Here is a 21,512-nt window from a genome sequence, read left to right on the forward strand (position 1 = left end):
CTGCATAAGGATATATATATATATATATATATATATATATATATATATATATATATATATATATATATATATATATATATATATATATATATATATATATATATATATATATATATATATATATATATATATATATATATATATATATATATATATATATATTTGAAATTGTGGGGAGCCAAAGCCCACTTGAGCACTGAACACACTTAGCCCACTAGGAATAAAACACCATGCCCCCCTATTCCCTTGTCCATGCTGTTTGATCAGCTCTACGTACTCTCTCGGTAAAAAAAAAGAAAGAAAGAAAAATCAATTCTAAATACAAATCTAAATGTAGTTTATATTTAGATTCATAGCTATAAGTTAGTTTGTTTATGGAGGATGTAGATACTTGGAAATTTCAATGTATTAGGACTACAAAACTTTTTACAATTTAAAGGAGGAAATTCCCATCATATATATTTTTTTATTGTGTTTAGCTCGTTGTACCTCATGATTAAATTAGCCTTGTACTCACATCAAAAGGAAAAAGGGTATCAAATAAGAAAAAACTAAAGAAAAATCATATTTTGTAAGACCAGTACTACTCTACTAACTCTTCATGTACAATTAATGGGTTTGAGAGTTTTGCACAAAATGCTACCATCGTAATTCACACTTCACACAATGTTCCACCTTTCAAGAACTACGGACGTACTCCCTCCGTCCCACAAAAAAAGAAAAAACCTGGTTTCCGTGTCCAACGTTTGACCGTCCGTCTTATTTGAAAAAATTATGAAAAAAATAAAAGACAAGTCACGCATAAAATATTAATCATATTTTATCATCTAACAACAATGAAAATACAAATTATAAAAAAATTTCATATAAGACGGACAGTTAAAGTTGGACATGAAAACCTATAGTTTGTCTTTTTTTGGATGGAGGGAGTAATCCTCTATTAGTTTCTCATCAATACTAGTAGTACGTACTACCGCTAGTCCGCTACTAGCTAACCGTGCCTCTGGCCTTTTAAGCAATACTCCATAAGCAAGGATCATTAATACAGAACATCACATATGTATTGCCTCATATGTACCGGTTCAGAATTTCTAGCCATACAATTGGTCAAAGTTGAGATTCTTTAGAAAAAAAACTGATACATACAATGGTGCCACTCATATATGTATTTCTAAACTAATTTTTTCATATAAAGTTGGATGAAGATAAATATATTAAAATTGTAGAGCTAAAACTTTGTAGGTGATGACTTTTTATTTGAGATTATTTAGATGTGCGAAAATCTGCTATTAAGTCACGGATCTATTTGGATAAGTGAATTTTTAAAGTTTTCAAATGACTTATGATGAATACAAAATCTATATAAAAGTTATAGATCTTGTCGATATCTACAACTTTTTGGTTGACAATATTTTTATTTGATCTTGTCTACGATATCTAATATGTATTATAAGCTTCATATATAAGAGTAGTCAAAAGAATAATATCTGCAACTAAAACAACAAATGCTTAATTCGTGAAATGGTAAGGAGGCTTCTTAGGCCTCCTTTAATGGTTGAGCTAGTGCACTAGCTCATGCTTGTCCACCTCATACAAGAGATAGCAAAAAGTCTACCTTTCCAATAGATTGTCTCATAGCACATTGTTTAAAATGCTTTGGGTTCCACAATTCCTCTCACATTTTCTTTAGGAGCTTAGCTCTTGAAGAAGAGATAGTGTATTCTCTCTCCTTATCTTCTCTTTCTTCCACATCAGACAAAAACTGATGTGGAGATTTATGAGCTAGCTGACTCATCCTTGTTGGAGGAGGCCTTATGGAGAGAGGCTCGGGGTTCATGATTCATCAAGTCTTATAAACCGCATGCGTACATATTTTAGGAGAAAAATCGTGAGTTGTGGGAACCGAAGCGTGACTACATATAGGTAAAATACAAAATAAAAAACAGGTACACCCATCGATTCTAAACTACACCCTCCGTCTCAAAAAAACCCATTCCTAACATCCCAAAATAGAAATAGTAGAGAGTGAGAATACCTAAAATGCCCTTAATCATTGAAAAAAGTAGTAAGAGTGATAAGTATATAAAGGGTATTGAAGGGATAAAACTTCTCGTTTTACGTGCTGATGGTAGATAGGATGATAGAAGTTGGTTTTTTGTGGGACAAAATTTAAACTCTTTTTTTTTTGGAACGGAGCGAGTAGACACTAATAACTACCAGTTTCAGAACTAGTACTAACTAATATCCCTCATTAGTGCCCTTTTTATGGTGTTGGATCTAAAACTGGTATCTATAAAGGATTTAGAATTAGCACTGGTAAAAGGATGTTTGTACTAATGGTTCACTTATAGATCATTATCGCGAGCAGTCCCATATGTTAGTTTGTGATAATGGTCGGTACGATAAGGATTTTTTATTAGTAAATACATGCTTACCAAGCTAAGCCCACATATTAGTACATGAAAAGTACCAATAAACAAGTTCACGAGTAAGCCCGCTTACACCCCCTACTTTTAAAAACTATTGGCCGAGTCCATTTATATCTCTCGTCCAAATATCCATGTGAAGAGTTTTACAGATTAGTACATAAAAAGTATCAATATACGAGTTTACGAGTCAGCCCACTTACACTCCTACTTTTAATAACCATTGGCCGAGTCCATTCATAACTCCCGTCCAAATATCCATCTGAAGAGTTTTAAATTGTTATACTGAATGTGTCCATATACTCGTTCTCCTATATTCATTGAACGATCAAACAATTTCATACTAAGTTTGTCCCCATCATTTGGCTAGTTGTTGTAATCCGAAGTTAACAACTCCCTGCAAGTGCACGCGGGTCGGCAACCTATATATGCCGACAATCAAGAATGATACAACCCAACCATGCGATGGTGCTGGTGACGAAGGCTAATTAGCATGCATCTCCACTAAATCCTAACATCACACACCACATTATGATATCTAGCTAACTCTTGCACACACATCTGCACTAATCAGCAACTTCCTACCCTCGTACCATGTACTTTTCAAATGGACAAAACCAAAAAGGGCTTAGCTCTTAATCACCTCTCATTAGCTGGTAACTGAACATACTAACCTAAATTGTTAGGTACACATGAGCATCTTGCAACTTACTCCGTACTATAGTATCTTCTACCGTCATCGTTCCTGTGGCAAATTGCTGAGGACAGGATGAGATATTTAAACCGGGGGGAGATCGATCGATCGCTGGGATTTTGATCTCGCCTGCTTGGACGCTTGGCGGGTGCGACTGCTTCTTCTTGTTTAGTTTTTGAGGTAAACGACATGGAGATAAGCTAACTTAGCCATGGAGGGCTGCAATTAATTTGGCGGTGATGGTGCTAATGGGTGGTTAAGGGTTTTAATTTGGGTCGTCAGAAGAGGCGATTGCTGATGCTGCTGCCCTGCATGCCTGGCTGGTTGGGCCGGTTTGGCGTTTGGATTTTGGTCGTTTGGGCGATTCGGGAGCCGTTTATCTTTTGCTTAAATTTTGCCAAAATGTCCTGCCTAATCTCTTTTGAAAGAATTGTTTACGAACTTTAAACAAAAAACTGTTAACAGTTTGGCATTCACCTGACAAAGGAATGGGAGCCCAAATCAGCATTCCTACCACAGCAACACTGGAACATTGTCATATTCCCGTGTTCAATTCGTCTCTATAAATAAAGTCGTTGTTATGATTCAATAGATGTTATAATACTTGAATTTCAGTGCTGCTACTTGCGACATGATGGAAATCGTGAGATTAGCATGCCATGCCCCCCACCCCAAAGAAATGAATTAGATAAGCAAATGGGTGAAAACGAAAGGTCAAAGTACCGTAGCATTCTCAAAAGTGTTTTCAATGTGGTATGGCATCAGGTTGCACAGGGTCTAACGATGAGAACATAAACAGAGTTTGTTCTTGTTTGTCAACACTAACTACACATTTCTCATTCAACATGAAAATCGCATGCAAGATCTGATCCGAATGAGGCCACATAAATATCTATATGAGTCTTTCAAACCCCATTTAGTTTTAAAGGGGAGATTCATGAGCTAGCAATTATATATACATTTCTCAAAATCTTACCCCTCAAAATTTCACTTGACATGCTGATGGCTTTGATCACATGCGGACATGCCCACATATAACTTAGGTAATGAACTCAAAATTTGAGACAGAATACAGATGAATGTTTTGTACATCGCACGGGTTGTGAAAAGAGGGTGTAGAGAGCTATAAAATTCACCTCTGACCTCTTCGTTCCCAGCTTCCCAAAAAACCAGAAGATGTTGGAGTATGCCACAGCTAAACCATGTGTTTCCAAGAGTATAGCATAGCAAACTCCAACTTGAAGAACGGTCATTGGCCTCGAGGATACTGACCCACTCAAATCTGAGCAGCTACTAGTCTGCAGAGTGACCTTGTCCCTTGCAGCCGCTATGCAAAAGGAGAAACAGACTCCAAACCAGGTCTTTTGCATAATAGGCACCAAACGACCTCCTAATCCCGCTAAAAGATAACGGATGGAATATGTGGAGATCAAACCTTTGGTATCAGCATTGTGATATACCCGTAACGCCAGACAGAAGCTCCACACGGTCTCTCTTTAGATCCTCATGTGAGCAGTGAGCTCTCCGGGATCATTGACAGCTCCAAAATCAACACTATTAATCGCGGCAGTTCCATCCGCATGAGGTAGTTTCATCAAACACGTTATGAAGGGCAGGGCATGGGGGCATTCCGATGGCTTTCTGCAAAGTCCCTGACAATACGCTTAAGGGTTCTTCCGCCTTTCCCTTGCATGTAAGCATGGTTGTTTCTGACATTATCACCAGTCCTACTGTGAAGATAGTCTGAGGCTGCATCATGAAGTACGCTGAGCCATAAAGGAACTATCATCTCAGCTTCCCCTTGCCTTAGGTACTCTGAGGGCATAGATTTCACCTGGACAAGATTGGAAAAACGTTAGCCCATGATGGTGTTGCAACACGTCAAAGTTAAGCTTCATGCAGAAAATACATTAGTCGGAAATACTTTTCAAATGAATATAACACGTCAAAACACCAGAAGGTAGCTCAAAATGTTCAGGTGTCAACAGTACTTGTTACTAGTCCGACATGACAACAATGTCTGCCTACAATCCTACATATATGGATTAATGGCTAGTATGTAGATGAAAACTGATGATTTCTAGTGACTAAAAATTAGTGTATCATGTAAATCAAATAAACAGAAATATCATCTGTAATTTTCAAATGATATTTGACCCAGATCCTCTTGCAAATCCACGTCATGTTCATCGTGATTTTCAAGATTGATGTACAGTACTACTAACCTTATGCATGACATGTGTTCTAATGCTTTGATGTTAGACGAACAAAAAAATAAACAAAAACACATAGGGTTCCTTTCGCAATTACACCAAGGGGGTTATTGTAGAAATGCAGTACCGCTGATTGCAGCCATCGACAAAGGGAATCCCAAGAAATAATGGCCTTCCACGTTGTTCTCTCACAGAGGCTGCACACTGCTGCCAACTGCTGCAATATTGTTGCAGATTTATGCACCTGTTGGAAAGAAAGAAATGTGAATATCATGCAAAGTCTCTATGGCCATATATCCTGCCCTCTGAGTGGACCATATTTATAAAAGAATCAAATCATAGATATGATCAATGGTACTAAACTGGAAAAGCAACAGAAAGTAAACTTTAAGCAAGTAATCATTATGGTCAGGGTGCAAACATAAGCGAGGGAAAAGGTAAAAAGATGGCCTTTGAAGCACAAGCATAGGAGCAATTGTGTGGAAGCAATGGTACGATGGTGCTCTTTGAAACTGTACCCACCCTTGACAAGGCCGATACACCAAGTAGAGCATAAAGTACATTTGACATGAGACCTTCACCGCAGCGTGCCAAAATTTGAGCTAGCACCACACCAGGTGATCCATCAGAGGGGTGCTCTCGAGATTCTAGTGCAGCAGCGAGGCTAACATCAAGAAAACCTACATGTGTCATGGCAAATGATCAAATGAGCACAAAAATATACTAGGTGCTACACGATGTTTCAAGTGCAATAGCTTGAGCTGAATGCTGAAGCATATGTCACAGTAACAGATTAAGGTATGTAAACGGTATGAACAGTGCAGCAAGTACAAATAGATCTTTTAACTCCAAAGGGATTATAAGTGTGATGAAAAGAATAACGCTTTCTACCACCAACTCACATTACAGTGATACACTAGTTCCAACAGACATAATAATGTAACAAACCTTATCCAGAAAGTAGCTGAAAAGGCATCCATGACTTTGCAGGGGAAAAACACTAACTTGACATGATTGCTTACCAGTAGACCACAATCCAAGCATTATTTTTCTTTGCATATACTTTATCTTCTCAGGGGAATAAATTTCTTTAAATTAAAAAACCAACAGGCCCAATAGGACATTATCCTTTTTGCTGAAATGAATGAGCAGTATGCATTCATTGTTTCCCCTTTATGCAACTGGCTAATTTACTAACATTCCATGACAAAAAAACAAATGCTCTAAGAAAAAAGGTGTTCAATTGATAAAGAAAAAAATATATACATAAAGGTGGATAGATATCCTCACATGACATATATGACATCGCAGCAAGTGCTGCTCCTCGGTGCATTGCTGTAGAGCATATAGCTGCCTTTTGAAATGACAACTCAAGCAGGGAGCCAGATGCGACAATAGCTTCCTGATGATATATGCAATCAACACAGATAACTACTATCAGACTCACTATCCATATCATGCAGCAGCAATGAACCAAAACACCTTAACATATAAGACACAATAAATTCACCTTTGGGCAGCAGCGAATAAATGTGGATGTAAAGTTTGCATAGGCTTCAACAAGATCAGGTTCTTGATCACATGTGTAAGAAGAATTCAAAGTAGATATTGAAGCTGCGGAGCTAAGTGCTTCGAAAGTTCTGACACATAAAGCAACATATTCTTCCTTGTGACCAAATTCTTCAATAACACTGGCAGCTGAAAATGTCGTTGATGTCAAGGCAGTGTGGAGTCCACAAATATATTGAATAAGATGCTGCAGTAGTATCTTAGTGTTTTAAGCCTATCTTGTGCATTGTTTTGTAAATGTAAAGCTACAAAATACTTCAAAAATTATATTCTAAGAGCATGGGATGGTGGCTAAAAATATATCAGAAGTACATAGCAAAGGCAGGTAAATAGCAGCTATTGATGTCCCCAAATGCTTTAATTAAAGGCAAACCTATGTAGATGGGATTAATCTATTCCTGTGAGTACTAGCATATGTATTACTGTGATGTAGGTAGTAAACCACAAGTCAAATGTACATGTAAATCAGCAACTGCTAGCATGTTGGTAAAAATACTAGCAAGTTCATTGTAGAGTTGAATAACAGAAAGCAAATTACATATGCACACATGTAAACCCTCTTACCTGTTCTTAAGAAGCAGTCATGCCTTTGAAACAGTAAGAAATTTGTTGATAAGCATTCCAGAACTTTAGGTAACAAAATCTGGAAGTGTTGTCCTGTAAAATGCAATTGCTTGATCAGCACAACGATCTAATGCTATTAGTCTTGAAATTTTGCATTGCAGGTATCATTTAACTTACCACAAGAATGTATGGCTGAAGAAAGAGAACGACATGCAGCTGCAGATAAACTAACATTCTCCATATGAGATGATCGGGAAAGTCTTTCAAGAAGTGGCCAGAATATACCAAGAAGAACCAAAACCGTGTCATCATCAATCAGACTAGATGTAATTGATGTCGCCAAATGGCCAAATAGAGCACCCATCCTGAAAAAGGAAACTTCATTTTCATTTGCTTACATTGTAGATCACAGCATGTTTCTAATTTTCTTCCACGGCATCCAAAAATCCCTCCCAAAATACAATATCCTTAAAAATAGGTTCAAAATGACTGGTTGTTACTTGTGTTCTTTTATCTGTCAAATTCTATGATCCGGTCAAAGCATATCATATTGTTTTTTCTATAGCTTGCCATAAATGATCTAAGTGGGAGGATGTAAAAGTATCCACCTTTCCAAGAACCAAATAACTCCCAACTAAATGGTAAAGCCATCTTTTTATTAAAGATCACATCAACATCAACCAACAGGAGATGCTTCTCCACTTGCTTTGCTCTCCTTTTGTTAATCTAGAACAAAGTGGTTTCATGTTTACAGTCAATTTTTCTTCCGCGCAGCTGACTCTAGATAGCATTTATTCATCTCTATTGGCTAGAATGTAGTTGGTGATACTGCACAGCTTTCACTGGATAGTTCAAAAAGTAATATGATTGGATACTTATACATCAATTGAATATATTTATGCTGGCATGTTCTTTTGATGATCGCCCCAAAAGCAAATACTCGCTTTCTGCACAACTTTGTACTTCAAGTTGTAGTTATTAGTTAAGTTATACTTCAATTAAATATCATTCAACATGAGGCTTTGCATAGTTTATGACTTTGAATAGTCTATAATATGTTGACACAACGGAAAATTGCACCAATATTAATCAAATTTATATTATTTACAGTACAAAAAACTATTTTTCTTCAAACTGCTAACTTTAGTACCATTTCGTTAACATGCTTGATTCTTGAATTAGTCAAGTGTAGTAGTATCATTGAAAAGTGTGGAAGATACAAAAATATATATATTGCTAGAAAAAATGGGGCCACAAAATGTAAGAATGAAAGAACTTAAAGGCTAAGCACCTGTAGAGACCATGGACAGCAAGGTTCAATGCTTCTGTGTAAGCAGCTGGATTTTGACGCAGAGATTGATCTCTGTCTATGTCAATCTGTAAAGGACAGCAAAAAGACAACATTAATAGTTTTAGATGATGTCATGGTCAAATTCATGAATGTGTCCATGCAGAGTTCATATGCAACCATTAAGAATAACTTGAGAATGTTTCACATGAAACTTCATGGCATCATAGTCCTCGAAATCCCATCAACTAAATAATGTTTCGACTAACTAGGAATGTCCACAAATAGAAGCAAAATATAATCTTACAAGCATTTAAGTGGACAATAAAGCATCTCAGAACACAAATGAGAAAATTATGAAGTAGAGTTCATGAGCAACCATTGTGGACTACTGGCTTGTGTACTGGAGTGCATATCAGGAAAATGAATCCTAAACAAATTCATTGGTGTACATGTTGGATGTTGAAAGTTGGGACATGTGCACCTGTAAATATATGCACAAGAATATGATCGTTATGTGCAATAAAAAAAAGTTGCAGTGCAATGGGAACATGTAGATTGTCCTACTCATACAGTGAATCATATTTTCACAAAAAAAAAACGTGGCAGGTGCACATGTTCAAATATGCTGTGCATCTAGGAATGTTTGGCTAATTTATAAAAGCGTACAAACCACAATTGAGATTCACCTGATATATGATGCCATTAGTGTACTACTAAAATACAAACATTCAGATGCAAATAAACACTGGCATTGCTGAAAAGCAACAGAGATATGGAAGAACCATTAAGCTTTTGTCAACAAAGTTAAAGGTTCATTCAAGGACTTATCATGGACACAGCTAATACAAAGGTTCATAATGGTTCTCTAGATGATATCATGGTGATAAAGATAATAAAATATCAGCAAACATTCCGGGCTCCTTTAAAATGCAAGAATTTTACAGGAATTTCACAGGAATTAGTTCCACCCATGAAATTCCTCTGTTTCAACGAAAGCCCAAGGCTGAACTAGGGAGAGAGTACATACAAGCTTCTCCACTGCTGTGTAGCTGGAACAAAGTAACCTTGCTAGTGAACTTTTCCTTAACTCTTTGTCAAGAACAGAACATAAAGCATGTGTAATTGCAGTAATGATCTCTTCCTCATCCTCTATTCGCAGATTCCCCGCATCCATGCCCTATAAGATTGCATATAATTGCCAAAGAAAGAATCAACTTATAAGTTAAGTGTTAAAGGTAGAGGGTGATGTGGTAGGCCATGTTCGCATAAATTAAATCATTCAATGTTAGCATGAAGCTGTCAGCACATATAACTACCAGCCAAAGAAATCATCACTACAAAGCTTTTGCCATCCTAGAGCATACAATAATCAAAATTATTTCTCTCTAGATAGTAAAATTTTCTTATCTTTCTTCAGTCATATTGCAATTGCATCAAGAATGTGTGCCTGAAAACCAAACTATCCTGAGTGATTCTTTTAGCAGCCTTCGGTTAATAGTTTGATAGGGTAGTGAACATATTTTGCCCTTGAAGAAGATGAATAAGGCAATCCAAGATATCAGAAATAGCACTTTCAACCCGATTCAGACTACAAGGAAACATGCCATTCAAATCAATCCAAAATCATTTTCAGCATTCTTTCCAAAACCTGGAGTGATACATCTAGAATATACTCCCTCCGTATTTTAATGTATGACGCTGTTGACTTTTTAACCAACGTTTGACCATTCGTCTTATTCAAATTTTTTATGTAAATACAAAAATACTTATGTCATGCTTAAAGAACATTTGATGATAAATCAAGTCACAATAAAATAAATGATAATTACATAAATTTTTTGAATAAGACAAAAGGTCAAACGTTTGTTAAAAAGTCAACGGCATCATACATTAAAATATGGAGGGAGTACTAGCTTACTCCCTCCGTCCCTAAAATAAGTTGATTTCTAGAGTTTGAAATTTGTCACAATATAATTTGATTTCTAGCCTCTTACCTACCCTTGGTCCACAAATCGAGAAGTTTTATCCCTTCAATACCCCTTAGCTACCTACCCACCCACCAATACTGCTTTCCTATTAAAGAGGGTCACTTTAGTCATTATCCCTCACTACTATTTTTTTCTTAAGATGCTAGGAATTAATTTATTTTGGGACAGGAGTAAGTGCTTAGCATACTCAACATTCAATTGAATTATCATTTTTGAAAAACAATATTAAATTAAGATTAGTAGCATCGACCCCGAACCAAAAATGTCATGTAAAAAATAAAAGCTACTGAAGTACAAGTCAATTTACCTCACTGATCCAGAAAAGAATTTCCAGATTCTGAGGCTCGTTCATGAATGAAGAACCATCCTCACAAAGTTTACGCAAAGCTAATGAGCAAGCATTTGATGATATGGATTTTGAAATCCCTGAAGCACAGAACAGGCTGACCGTAAAGGTAAATATATTAAGTATGATGAATAAATGCAATGTTTCAATTCATGACATATTTAAAACACTTACAGTAATGGTTTAATATTACTTTGAGAGGATGCCAACAACTTTGAGTAAGAACCAATGACATCACCAAATGATTTGTATACCTGGAACAGTTAGGATAACCACAATAAAAGCTTAGCTTCACATAATACAATAAAATAAACATATTTGTCTGTACTACTTAAAAGTCTGTTGTTGGTGACAGTGATGGTATATTGATACAGATAGAATTCATTGCCCTCCCACCTTCCAAAAATATGGAATGACACATGGGACCCAAGGAATAAAAACTCTCAGAAGTAGATAATGTGGCTGCTATGAGAATTATTTTCTAGCATATTTGCATATCATGTCATTGAGCTAGCCTGATGTCTTTATATAAACATGGGTAGCAATAAACTAGTCCATGAGGAAAGAACTACATCAACCATTTTCAACATATATATGTCCTCTTGCGTGTTTTGTTTCACCCATTAAGATTTGCTGTATTCTGCCAGTATTTTTTTCTCAGCACTTGCCTAGTTTACTCATAGAACAGCAATCATAGGAAGCATATTGAGTGTTTTACCAAGGATAGGCATCCATTAAGTTCGCTGTGTGCTCTGCTGGACAGAATGTTCACAAAATGCATTATGATTGAAAAATCGAAGGGGCTTCCATCTTGTAAAATTGTGTCAGCGACCTGAAATTCAGTAACTTGCAAGTAAGGCGTAGATTTAACATGCTGGTTCCTTGCATGCTTACGTGCAACCAGACAACCACACAAAGACAAACAAGCACGCATATTTTCAATCAACAAAGAAACAGAACAAGAGAAAATTTAACTTGCAAAGCAACAAGGCAGGAGTCTGAAACACAAGCAAAATAACAATTTGCTCAAGATAGAGTTGATAGACAGCCATATGTTATTACCAAGTTTGTCAAAAGCTAACTGTCCAAGATATTTGCATAGTAAGATAGGCAATTTTCTATGCATGTAATTGTTCTGCCCATACATTGTCTCAAGTGGCAAAAGTTTTTGTGGTCATAGCCTCATAGGCAGTATTGTGAACTAGGGCTTTCTGTGGGGCTAGTGTACAAGCCTAATAAACCCATCAGTAAGATTATTCTTGCCATTATGCACATTATACTTTCATATTTATATAGAATTACAGATAAGCGATCAACCTATGGGCTGACAACTTAAGTGACAACCTATGGGCGATCAACCTAAGAATCATCAACACCTTCAAACAGGTGGTAACATTTTGGGCACCTGGGTGATATTAAGCGACACAAACTTTTCAGATCTCAACCTTGATAAGTATCAACATAATGGTCTAATGGACATAATGATGAAATTGCATTTCCATCTTATCTAGTAGTAAGCAACTTTACTGAATGATCTTAATTATCAACAAGTATACCAAAAGATATGAGGCACTTACCATGCTAAGTGCATACATTCGAACTTCTACCTCTTTCCAAGGAATTGATTGGCTAGCCAAACCCCATCCACCAGAAAAAAGCTGCATACAAAAACATAGTTCAAAGTTAATCGCCATAATGGTCTCACTAGGGGAGTGTAATAAAATCATCTAAAATAATTGTCACAAAAGGGGCTCAAAAGTATCCCACGTATCAAGATATTAGAAGCAATATGTAGAAGTTTAATAAATCGATTTCAAGACCAGCACATAGGGCAGTATAAATATTACAGAAACCATAAGGGTATTTGTTTGCTGCAGCAAATACCAAGAAGGTTCAGATTTTCAGAACCATATGGTTTATTTCTGTGTTTTCTATTTTTAGTACATTCATATATATATGCAATAGTATAGTTGTAAATAGTGTTTATTTGGAACAATGGTGCATAACATATCTACATCATACTATTGCATATCTAGCTTATAAATACGGTTATTGGATGTCTAAAGATACCACCACTTCTGCAAATTACAATCTTTTCTCCCCAGACATGGAATATGAGGAATCTTTCAGCAATAAACCACATACCTTATTAATATATGCAGGAGCACCTAGAAGCAAGCAAATATCAACAAGAAGCTCCTCCAAGTTCATTCTGAACTGTGCTAGTCCATCAGGTATGCATAATTCCCCATCAGTGCCATGTTCATCAGTGTCAATCTATGGTTTATCAGATAAAACAAGGCATTAAAAAGTGGATGGATTTACAAATTTGGGTTTAAATGAATTGGATATACCGAAAAGCAAAATTGGAATTTCTACTTTAGTGTACAGATAAGGAACTGCAACCAATCTGAATTCTGAAGTATAAAAATTGTGACCACATGCACAATTTTGTAAGATAGTACTTTCAGTTGATCATTAGAAAATAAATAAATGAATTCATGGGAAAAGGAGAAAAAACCTGAGCACGAAAAAGAAGTGCATCAAGCAGTGAAGAAAACACAGGGGAAAATATCTCTTGTGCAGCATTCCTTTTTTCTGTTTGTGCATCACTATCAAGTATAAAATGTGCTAAACTGCACCTGCAAAGTTTCAACGCACAAGTATAAATACTTAATTGACTACAGACATGAAAGAAAAGTTAGTAGTACGATTTTAGCTCTACTCTGGAAGTACAGAATGGAATATTGGAATTCAAATCTGCACACTTGTATTATCTAATACTCCCTCTAGTCATTTTTTTTAACTGGAGGGAGTAGTTGCCTTATCATTGATGCTTATATGATCCAAAAATATATGTAAAAGCATGTGTTTTAACTCTCAATGAGATTGCAATGAGGGGACCATGACAAGAAAAACAAAGTCAGACATAGCTAGAAGGACCATAGGCATATCAGGTTACAGTGTTTTTATTAAATCCGGTCCTGAAGTATGGTAATCACAAGTCCTTTGAGAAAGTTTGTACGTAGATTCCAGTCGAACACCAAAAATCTTGTGATACTCCTAGACCTTCTAAACCCCCCACACGACCACAAGGTTACGGAATATGCTCATCAGCAACCCAGCCATCCTAAATTTCCACATAGACAAGATGCAGGAATACATCGCAACACAAACATAAAGAAAATAATACGGGAATAATATGTTTCCGAAAAACTAATACTTGTAATTAATCAGAAGAAGAGCTTGTGATTCATGAAAATGAAACAAAGCAAAGACATAGACATTATTACCAAAATTGCAAGGTTGAATCTGCAATCTCCCAATCATCACTAGAAAAGGCTACACATCTGTGTTGAGGATAAAACTCATCAGGATCACAACAGGTAATAAAGTGAACTGAACTATAGAATAGCATCATTTGAAACATTGAAACGTGCAACTTAAAAACTCAAAGAAAAGTACCACAAACAATTCAATAGATTGACCTCAAAAGTGCATCGGCAAGAGCAAGTGCTTGAACACTCCCTTCTGCAACCAAAGCAGGTGCCTAAGAAAGTTCAACGGTTATCAGCTTATATTCAACAGTCTCACACTTAGAAAACAATGCAATGTGATTATGCATATAAGGTGTGTTCTATTTCACATTGGAATTTCTCTCAGGTTCATTCTCTGAGCCGTTACTAAAATGCTGATTTCAGGAAATACATGACAGTTAATTCAGTTATTTCACTAACTTAACTACAGTAGAGGTCTAATATTCACTTCAACTTGATAGTAGAACAATGAATGGAGGAATATTTTGAGTAACAGAAATGCAACATAGATAGGTTGCAAATATGACACTGCAGTACAACCACCAGGTGAGACAACTTACTGCCTGACCAACTTCACACATCAAACAAACAAGACCAGCAATAGTCTTCTCGCTTCTGTTGGCAAGAGCTGGCAGAAGAAGAGCTTCTCTAATATATGGCATTTTACTTAGAAATGCCTGAGGTAGATCCTACAACCAAAAAGTGGCACGCATCAAGATTAGTGGAACTGTATTGAATTAATCAACAAATTCAACAAGGGGAACAGCAGTCATGCTTCTAGTCATTGTCTGAGAAAATAAATGAGGAGCAGGACGGGCATTGCAACTCTTCTAGTCATAATATTCACATCATGTAGATATCTGAGGCAAAATATAACTACATTAACTAGCAGCTTAGGTTGAACATTATTAAAATGTAAACTGAAATGAACTCTGATTTAGTTTAATCAAATTGGTGTCTTGACACAAACAGAAGAGAGCAAACTCAATCGTGCAAACTATTCCATGGCAAACCTCAAATGTTACATTTTCATACAACAGAAATGCATGACATCAAACAGAAGATTAGGGCCAACCGATAAGTGACAACTTGGGACAGGCTAAGTGACTAACAAGTCCAACAGTCCAACTCAATCGAAAAAGCATGCAGCCACCAGATAGAAATAAGTTACTGATCATCAGTTGGCTGCAGCAATGAAGTGAGGCACTATGCAGCAATCAGAACTTACTTGGTGATGACTGACAAGCTCGGTCATAACCTCTACGGCCACATCAAACGAGAAGGACACCTTCATTAGTCAGATGACAACAAAGCAAAATGTGAGGACGTGAATGCACAAACTTGTCCTTCAAAGTACACTTTTATGAGCTTATAAAGAACTGAGGGTGACTGCTTGTTTCTACCTGCAGCGAGTTGAACGCGAAGGTGAGAAGTGGGTGAGCCGCGAGCGCCGCCGCCGGCATCTCCGAGAAGCATCCCACGCGGACCTGCAAAACGTTGTCGCCTCTGTTAGCCTTATGATCGAGCGGCGAGACGCGAACGCGGGTGAGCCGTGGAATCGCGTACCCAGCTCAGTAGGCAGCGCAGGATTCTGCGGTTGCGCTCGTGGAGGGGGACCCCGTCGGCGGCGGCGGCGGTGTTCTCGGATTGGGCGAGGAGGAACTCGAGCACGGCGGGCGCGTGCGCCATGAGCTCGCGGGTGAACCTGCAGCGCGCCGCGGCGTCCACCCCGGTGTCCCCGCTCTGGTCCTGCACGACCTCCTCGGGGAGCACAGTGAGCAGCTCCATCACGGCGGGGTCGGGGAGGTGCCGCATCCGCGCGAAGAGGCCGTCCACCCCGCCCTCGGCGCGGAGCGCCAGCGCCGCGAGCGCCAGGGAGATCTGCGTGAGCAGCCGCGGCGGGCCGAGGCAGAACCGCCCCGCCGCGAGGAGGAGCGCGTCGAGGAGGTGGGCAACCTCCTGCGGCGTGGGGCAACCACCGGCGGCGGCGGGGGGGCACTGGATCTTCCTCCGGAGCATCTGCGCGGCGAAGAAGAGCAGGTCGGCGGGCGGGGGCGGGTGGCCCGGGGGCGGCGCGGCCAGCAGCGAGGTCGCCACCCCCCACGCCTGCGGCGACCGCTGCAGCGCGAGGAGCCACTGGTTGGCCGCGAGCCGCGCCGACGGGTCGTGGTGCCCGCCGCCGCCGTGATTGAGCGCGTGCACCGCGGCGGCGAGCCTCGCCCGCAGCTCCGACGCCTCCGCGTCCATCGCGGCGGCGGCGACGGCGGCGAGGTGGGGCGCGTGGATTCGGTTGGGGAGAAGGGGGAGGGGAGGAGGGGACGGAGGGGATTGGGCCGAGTGGCAGGCAGCGCACGGATGAGCGAGTTGGGTGGGATGCGATTTTTTTTTCCTTTTTTTTTTTCGTTTCGCCTTTTTTTTTACTCCTTTTTTGGGTCATTTTCCGGAGAGTACGACGGGGTTGGTGGCCCCACTAGCCAGTGCATTAATGTGGATTTGTTTGATTGGTCTTTGCTTCAGATTTTCAAAATTTAAATTTGGAAAAAAGTCGTACAGCGAGGTGGTGGCCGTTGGTTGCCCGTATAAAAACAAAGGGTGTGTTTGAGGAGAAGGGAATTGAAGAGATTGAGAAGATACGTAAAACGAGGTGAGCCATTAGCTCATGATTAATTAAGTATTAACTATTTTAAATTTCAAAAATGGATTAATATGATTTTTTAAAGCAACTTTCCTATAGAAATTTTTTTTGCAGAAAACACACCGTTTAGTAGTTTGAAAAGCGTGCGCGTGGAAAACGAGACTCAATCTCCCCTATCACCCTGGAATGAACAGAGCCAAAATAATTATATGTGTAGAGATTTGTCTTTCAAAAACACTACTATCGTGATGTCTTGCACTTGTTAGATTTAGTAAAAATTTGACCAAATTTTGTCGTAAAATTTGATTGGAGGGAACAATTGCTTGGAGCAAAGTTGCTACCTCTGTAACCTTTTGAGAAAGCTAAAGTCAGATTATCACCGCGAATTATCAGCTGGATTAGTCTCTAAGGCTACTAGGAAAATTTGTATGATATCACAAAATTTCCGCGGGCAGTCCCTAGGTTTACAAAAACGCTGAAAATCAATTGGTTTTTTGGAAACCGGACTTCCTGGATTGAGAACACAAACAGAGTGTTTCTCGGTTAACCTCAAAAATTCAAGTTGAATTTTGAAATTTTTACCAAATTTGAACATATTTGTAAGTAGTTTTCATATGGTTCTCACAAAAACTAAGAAAACCGCTGAACCCTGATTTGAAAATTTTATGTTTTGATTTTTTTTAAAAAAAAAGAAGAAAATTTTCTAGCCTCGGACGGCCCTACGAAGCAGCTCCAACTTTCTTCTACGCTGACGGTGGCGACAGAGGTGGTCTTAGAGCTCATGGCGGTCAGAGGAGCGGAGCTCGGTGCGGGTGGGATCTGATTCATCACTGAAGTTGCTTCTCCTCCTCTTCGCGGGATAGGGAGCGTGGTGGTTGAGGCATACGACAACCTCATCCTCACCTGCTCTAGTTCGCCGTTCATGGAGTCAACCACCGTTGTGGGCATCGGCGCCCTATCCCTCACCTATTCCAGTCACCTCATCTGGTCGTGAGCGTTGCTAGTACCCGAGCCTGAATTGCCAACCCTATCTGAGCTAACAGCCTCGTCATCAACATTGACCACCATCATGCTCCGCATCCGCTAGGATCATACGAATCTGGATTGCCGCTTCCGTCTAACCACAGGAGGGATGCTCGTTCACTGGTGGAGCCGAGCTTGTGGCTGCTCGCCTGCTCCGGGAGGGCGGGAAAGGGCTCTTGTGAGCATGCTCGCCGACCACCTTGCAAAGCCGGGCTAGAAAGAGGAGGAAAAGAGAAAAGAAAGAGAGGGAGATGAAAATGTGACACTGACATGCGGGTCCTACATGCTGAGTCAGCTGGTTAGACCGGATCAGCGAGCCACATCAGCAAAAACCACTCTCAAAACCGCTCAGAGAGTCAAATGACACCGGTTTCAAAAGTTTGGTGGAGGGTGGTCAAAATAGGATAGAAATTAGACTTGTACCATCAGATAAAACAACTGCCGGCCCAACTCGGCCCAAGAAGCGAAGCCGCTCCGCTTCTCATCCTGTGGCATTATTCGCGTCAAAGCTTCAGTTCGGGATAGGAAGTGAGAGGCGCGCTGGGAAACTATCTTCTCCACAAATAACTATCTCCTCCTCCTCCTCCTCTCCCCATCAGCTCCGCCGCTCGCCGCCGGCCACCCTCCCCCCTTCCATGGTACACCATGCTTCTGGCGGCGGCAACTGCCACAGCAGCGCCGGTGTCGTCTAGCTCTAGCTTCTTCGCCGCGACGACAAGAGCCACCACCACCACCCGCTTCACTGCCCAGCTCCAGCTCTCGCTGCCACGCCGGTGCCGATCCTGGTGGGGCAATGGGAAAGCGCGCCGGAGCAGCCGCCGCCGCAGCCACCATTGCTGGTACGCGTCGACGATGCTGCCATTGCCGGCGTTTATTGTAGAGTTGAGCTTGAGCATGAGCTAGCAGAGAGTTAGTTTCATGGCGGCGAGTAATAATGCAGGGCCGGTGGCGGCGCCGCGACGCCGGAGGACCACATGGACGAGCTGCCGCCGGGGAGAGGCCGCTACCACCCGTTCGAGGAGATCGCCGAGAAGCTCCAGGTCGACGACGGCGAGCCCGCCCACCTCACCGACGCCGAGTCCGCACGAACCATCGTCGAGGTCTACACATAACACAAAATTATCTGAAAATTTTTTCATAAAATTCTTCCATCACTCTCTTCATTTTCGTGAACGCGCAAAAAGATTGCGCGTCAATGTATTAGAAGAAAGCAGAGTTTTTGTTACACAACGCAACCGGCCGGACGGCCATTGCCTGGTGACAACCAACCATCACTCTTCTTCAAGCTTTCACCAAGAAATCAGTGGAACAAAATGCAGGTGAACAGCAAGGCGACGGTGATGATCTCGACGCTGATCGACGAGGGCGTGCACGAGAGGATCATCCTGCCGGAGTTCCCCTACCTCACCGATGAGAACGGAGGTATGCGAGAAAACCGGATGCTTGAGCTGATGCTTTGATGCAGCTAGCTAGCTTAGCTTAGCTCCTTCTCTGTGACTTTTGCTGGAGACACTGTTAATTTTGTTCTTGAAGCTGCATGCTGTGATGTGTGGCAATCTGCTCTCATCAGATATTTACTTCGAGGTCGACAACGACGACGCCCTCCTGGAGAGCATCATGGGAGACGACAAGACTGCGGTGACGATTACGCCCTTTTTTTTCCCCGGTTTTCGTTCTTGTTTCTGAATTTTTATCTTCGTTGTATACTGAATTCTTGTTTTGGATGATGGTTCATGGTTGTAGCATGTTATCATAGGGCTTGACAACACTCAGGTCTTTGCTGACTTGGATCTGGCAGCGGCATCTGCGACTGAGTTTGCTCAAGAAGACGATGACGACGACGATGATGATGACGACTCGGATGATGAGGAGAGTGACTTTGACGATGACTTTGATGGGGTGATGAAAAATCCTTCTCAGGAAATTCAGGGTTCTTGATTACTTTGCCAATTGCAATTGGTGATTGGATTTTCCTTGACACTGCTGCATCTCTGAAAACATTGCAGGAGGGTGTGTTTGCAGTCGATGACGACGATGGCGATGAGGATGGAGAAGACGAAGATCTGCCTAGATGGACAGATCTAGAAACCATGAATTCCTGCCATCCATTGTACTTTGCAAGGATGATTGCAGAGGTATCTGACTCAGAATTTTAGCATCTGTCATTTTAGTTGCCATGATTTGTTCAAGCATCATGTTCTTCACTTGTACGTGCAGACCTCAACCAAGTCTAGTATAGACTGGTTGGACAGACCACCTGCAAGCCTTGTTGTTGAGGGTCAACTGAGACCAGCCTTTGCTGAAGAGAGCACCATGGTTTCAAGGCATTTATCAAGTAGCAATTGCTATGAACTCAGAAATGTATCTTATATTCATAGGATTTCTGGAACATAGGATTTTGACAGGTTTCTGTAATTTGTACAGATGATGAACCACGGAAAGATAACAAGGAGAGTGGTGCTACATTTTTCAAGGTTGAGGTTCTGAGCATTGAGCTGATCACTGCATATGGAACTGAGGTATAGTTCTTTCATTTTGATATGGTATTTCTATTTATCCTCAGTCTATGAATAATGAACAATGTACTGTGAATTTCTATTTAGTAAAATTGTTTTCATGCTTGAATTCCTTGTAGCCAAAGGTAAAGATAGGGGAATACCGGAAAGCTAGGCCAGATATCATTGCGCATTCTGCACCGAACATAATATCGCGCTTGAGAGCTGGTGGAGACAAGATAAGCCAGGCTCTGAAATCACTCTGCTGGAGGTGCAAGGCCATCCAAATAGAGGTACAAATTTCTTCAGATTGCTGAACATTATGGAGGAAGTACAATGCCTGCTAATGTTGGGTCATCACTGTAAATGTAATATTTCCACAGGAGGCAGCTGTCATTGGAGTGGACTGCCTTGGGTTTGACTTGAGAGTGTGCTCAGGAACACAAGTGCAGACACTGAGATTTGCGTTCCCTGCAAAGGTCAGTATCAGCTTTCAGTATGAACAAAATTGCAGGAAACCAGTACCCTTTTCTACAAGGAGGAAACCAGCATCTATGCGTTGACGAATAAAACTGCTTACATTCTCAGCTGAACCACTCCAACAGATTTTATCTGAATTTTCATCCTCATGTGCTTCCGAATGTTCTGCACTGCAGGCCACTTCAGAGTTTGGTGCAGAGAAGCAAATACACGAACTTCTGTTTCCTAGGATACAGCAAGAGGGACAGTCACCACAAACTAGACAGAAAGAGTCTTGATGTAATTCGGAGGAGATAATTTATTCATTTGGTAGGAATTACTAGCTAAAATAAAATATATGCCACATGTCCTTTTTCTTCCATTTATCCATGGGGTAGAATTTTTAGATTCCAGTTTTGTGTCATTGTAGATTGATTTTATGTATCAATCTACCAAAGTATTTCAAAATTCTTTAGACCTGTTGAGGAAAGC

The 21,512-nt window shown here is 40.2% G+C and overlaps 2 protein-coding genes across 3 annotated transcripts; one reads left to right on the forward strand and one right to left on the reverse strand.

Annotated features, from left to right (window-relative positions):
* Positions 1-3,986: 3,986 nt before the first annotated feature.
* On the reverse strand, positions 3,987-16,700 carry LOC4350677 (transportin MOS14). The gene is made up of 21 exons (XM_015762020.3): positions 15,975-16,700; positions 15,812-15,895; positions 15,637-15,696; positions 14,969-15,097; positions 14,580-14,641; positions 14,385-14,441; positions 13,613-13,733; positions 13,237-13,368; positions 12,669-12,749; positions 11,810-11,923; positions 11,266-11,345; positions 11,053-11,188; positions 9,785-9,934; positions 8,758-8,843; positions 7,644-7,831; positions 7,467-7,559; positions 6,844-7,031; positions 6,624-6,735; positions 5,856-6,013; positions 5,461-5,577; positions 3,987-4,954 (listed from the first exon to the last, which is right to left on the reverse strand). The coding sequence occupies exons 1-21, from the start codon at positions 16,653-16,655 to the stop codon at positions 4,724-4,726; spliced, it is 3,060 nt and encodes a 1,019-aa protein (XP_015617506.1). The 5' UTR covers positions 16,656-16,700; the 3' UTR covers positions 3,987-4,723.
* A 1,877-nt stretch (positions 16,701-18,577) lies between these two features.
* On the forward strand, positions 18,578-21,406 carry LOC4350679 (uncharacterized protein At3g49140). 2 transcript variants are annotated; one of them, XM_015759770.3, is made up of 11 exons: positions 18,578-18,905; positions 19,007-19,166; positions 19,386-19,488; positions 19,637-19,704; positions 19,810-19,965; positions 20,073-20,201; positions 20,284-20,401; positions 20,491-20,585; positions 20,702-20,854; positions 20,945-21,040; positions 21,218-21,406. In XM_015759770.3, the coding sequence occupies exons 1-11, from the start codon at positions 18,712-18,714 to the stop codon at positions 21,317-21,319; spliced, it is 1,374 nt and encodes a 457-aa protein (XP_015615256.1). In that variant the 5' UTR covers positions 18,578-18,711; the 3' UTR covers positions 21,320-21,406. The 2 variants fall into 2 exon arrangements, with proteins under 2 accessions (XP_015615256.1, XP_066161320.1); XM_066305223.1 differs by having other exon boundaries at positions 18,600-18,905; positions 19,600-19,704.
* Positions 21,407-21,512: the final 106 nt, after the last annotated feature.

The sequence above is a fragment of the Oryza sativa genome, chromosome 11 (assembly GCF_034140825.1).
Source record: "Oryza sativa Japonica Group chromosome 11, ASM3414082v1".
Taxonomy (NCBI): domain Eukaryota; kingdom Viridiplantae; phylum Streptophyta; class Magnoliopsida; order Poales; family Poaceae; genus Oryza; species Oryza sativa.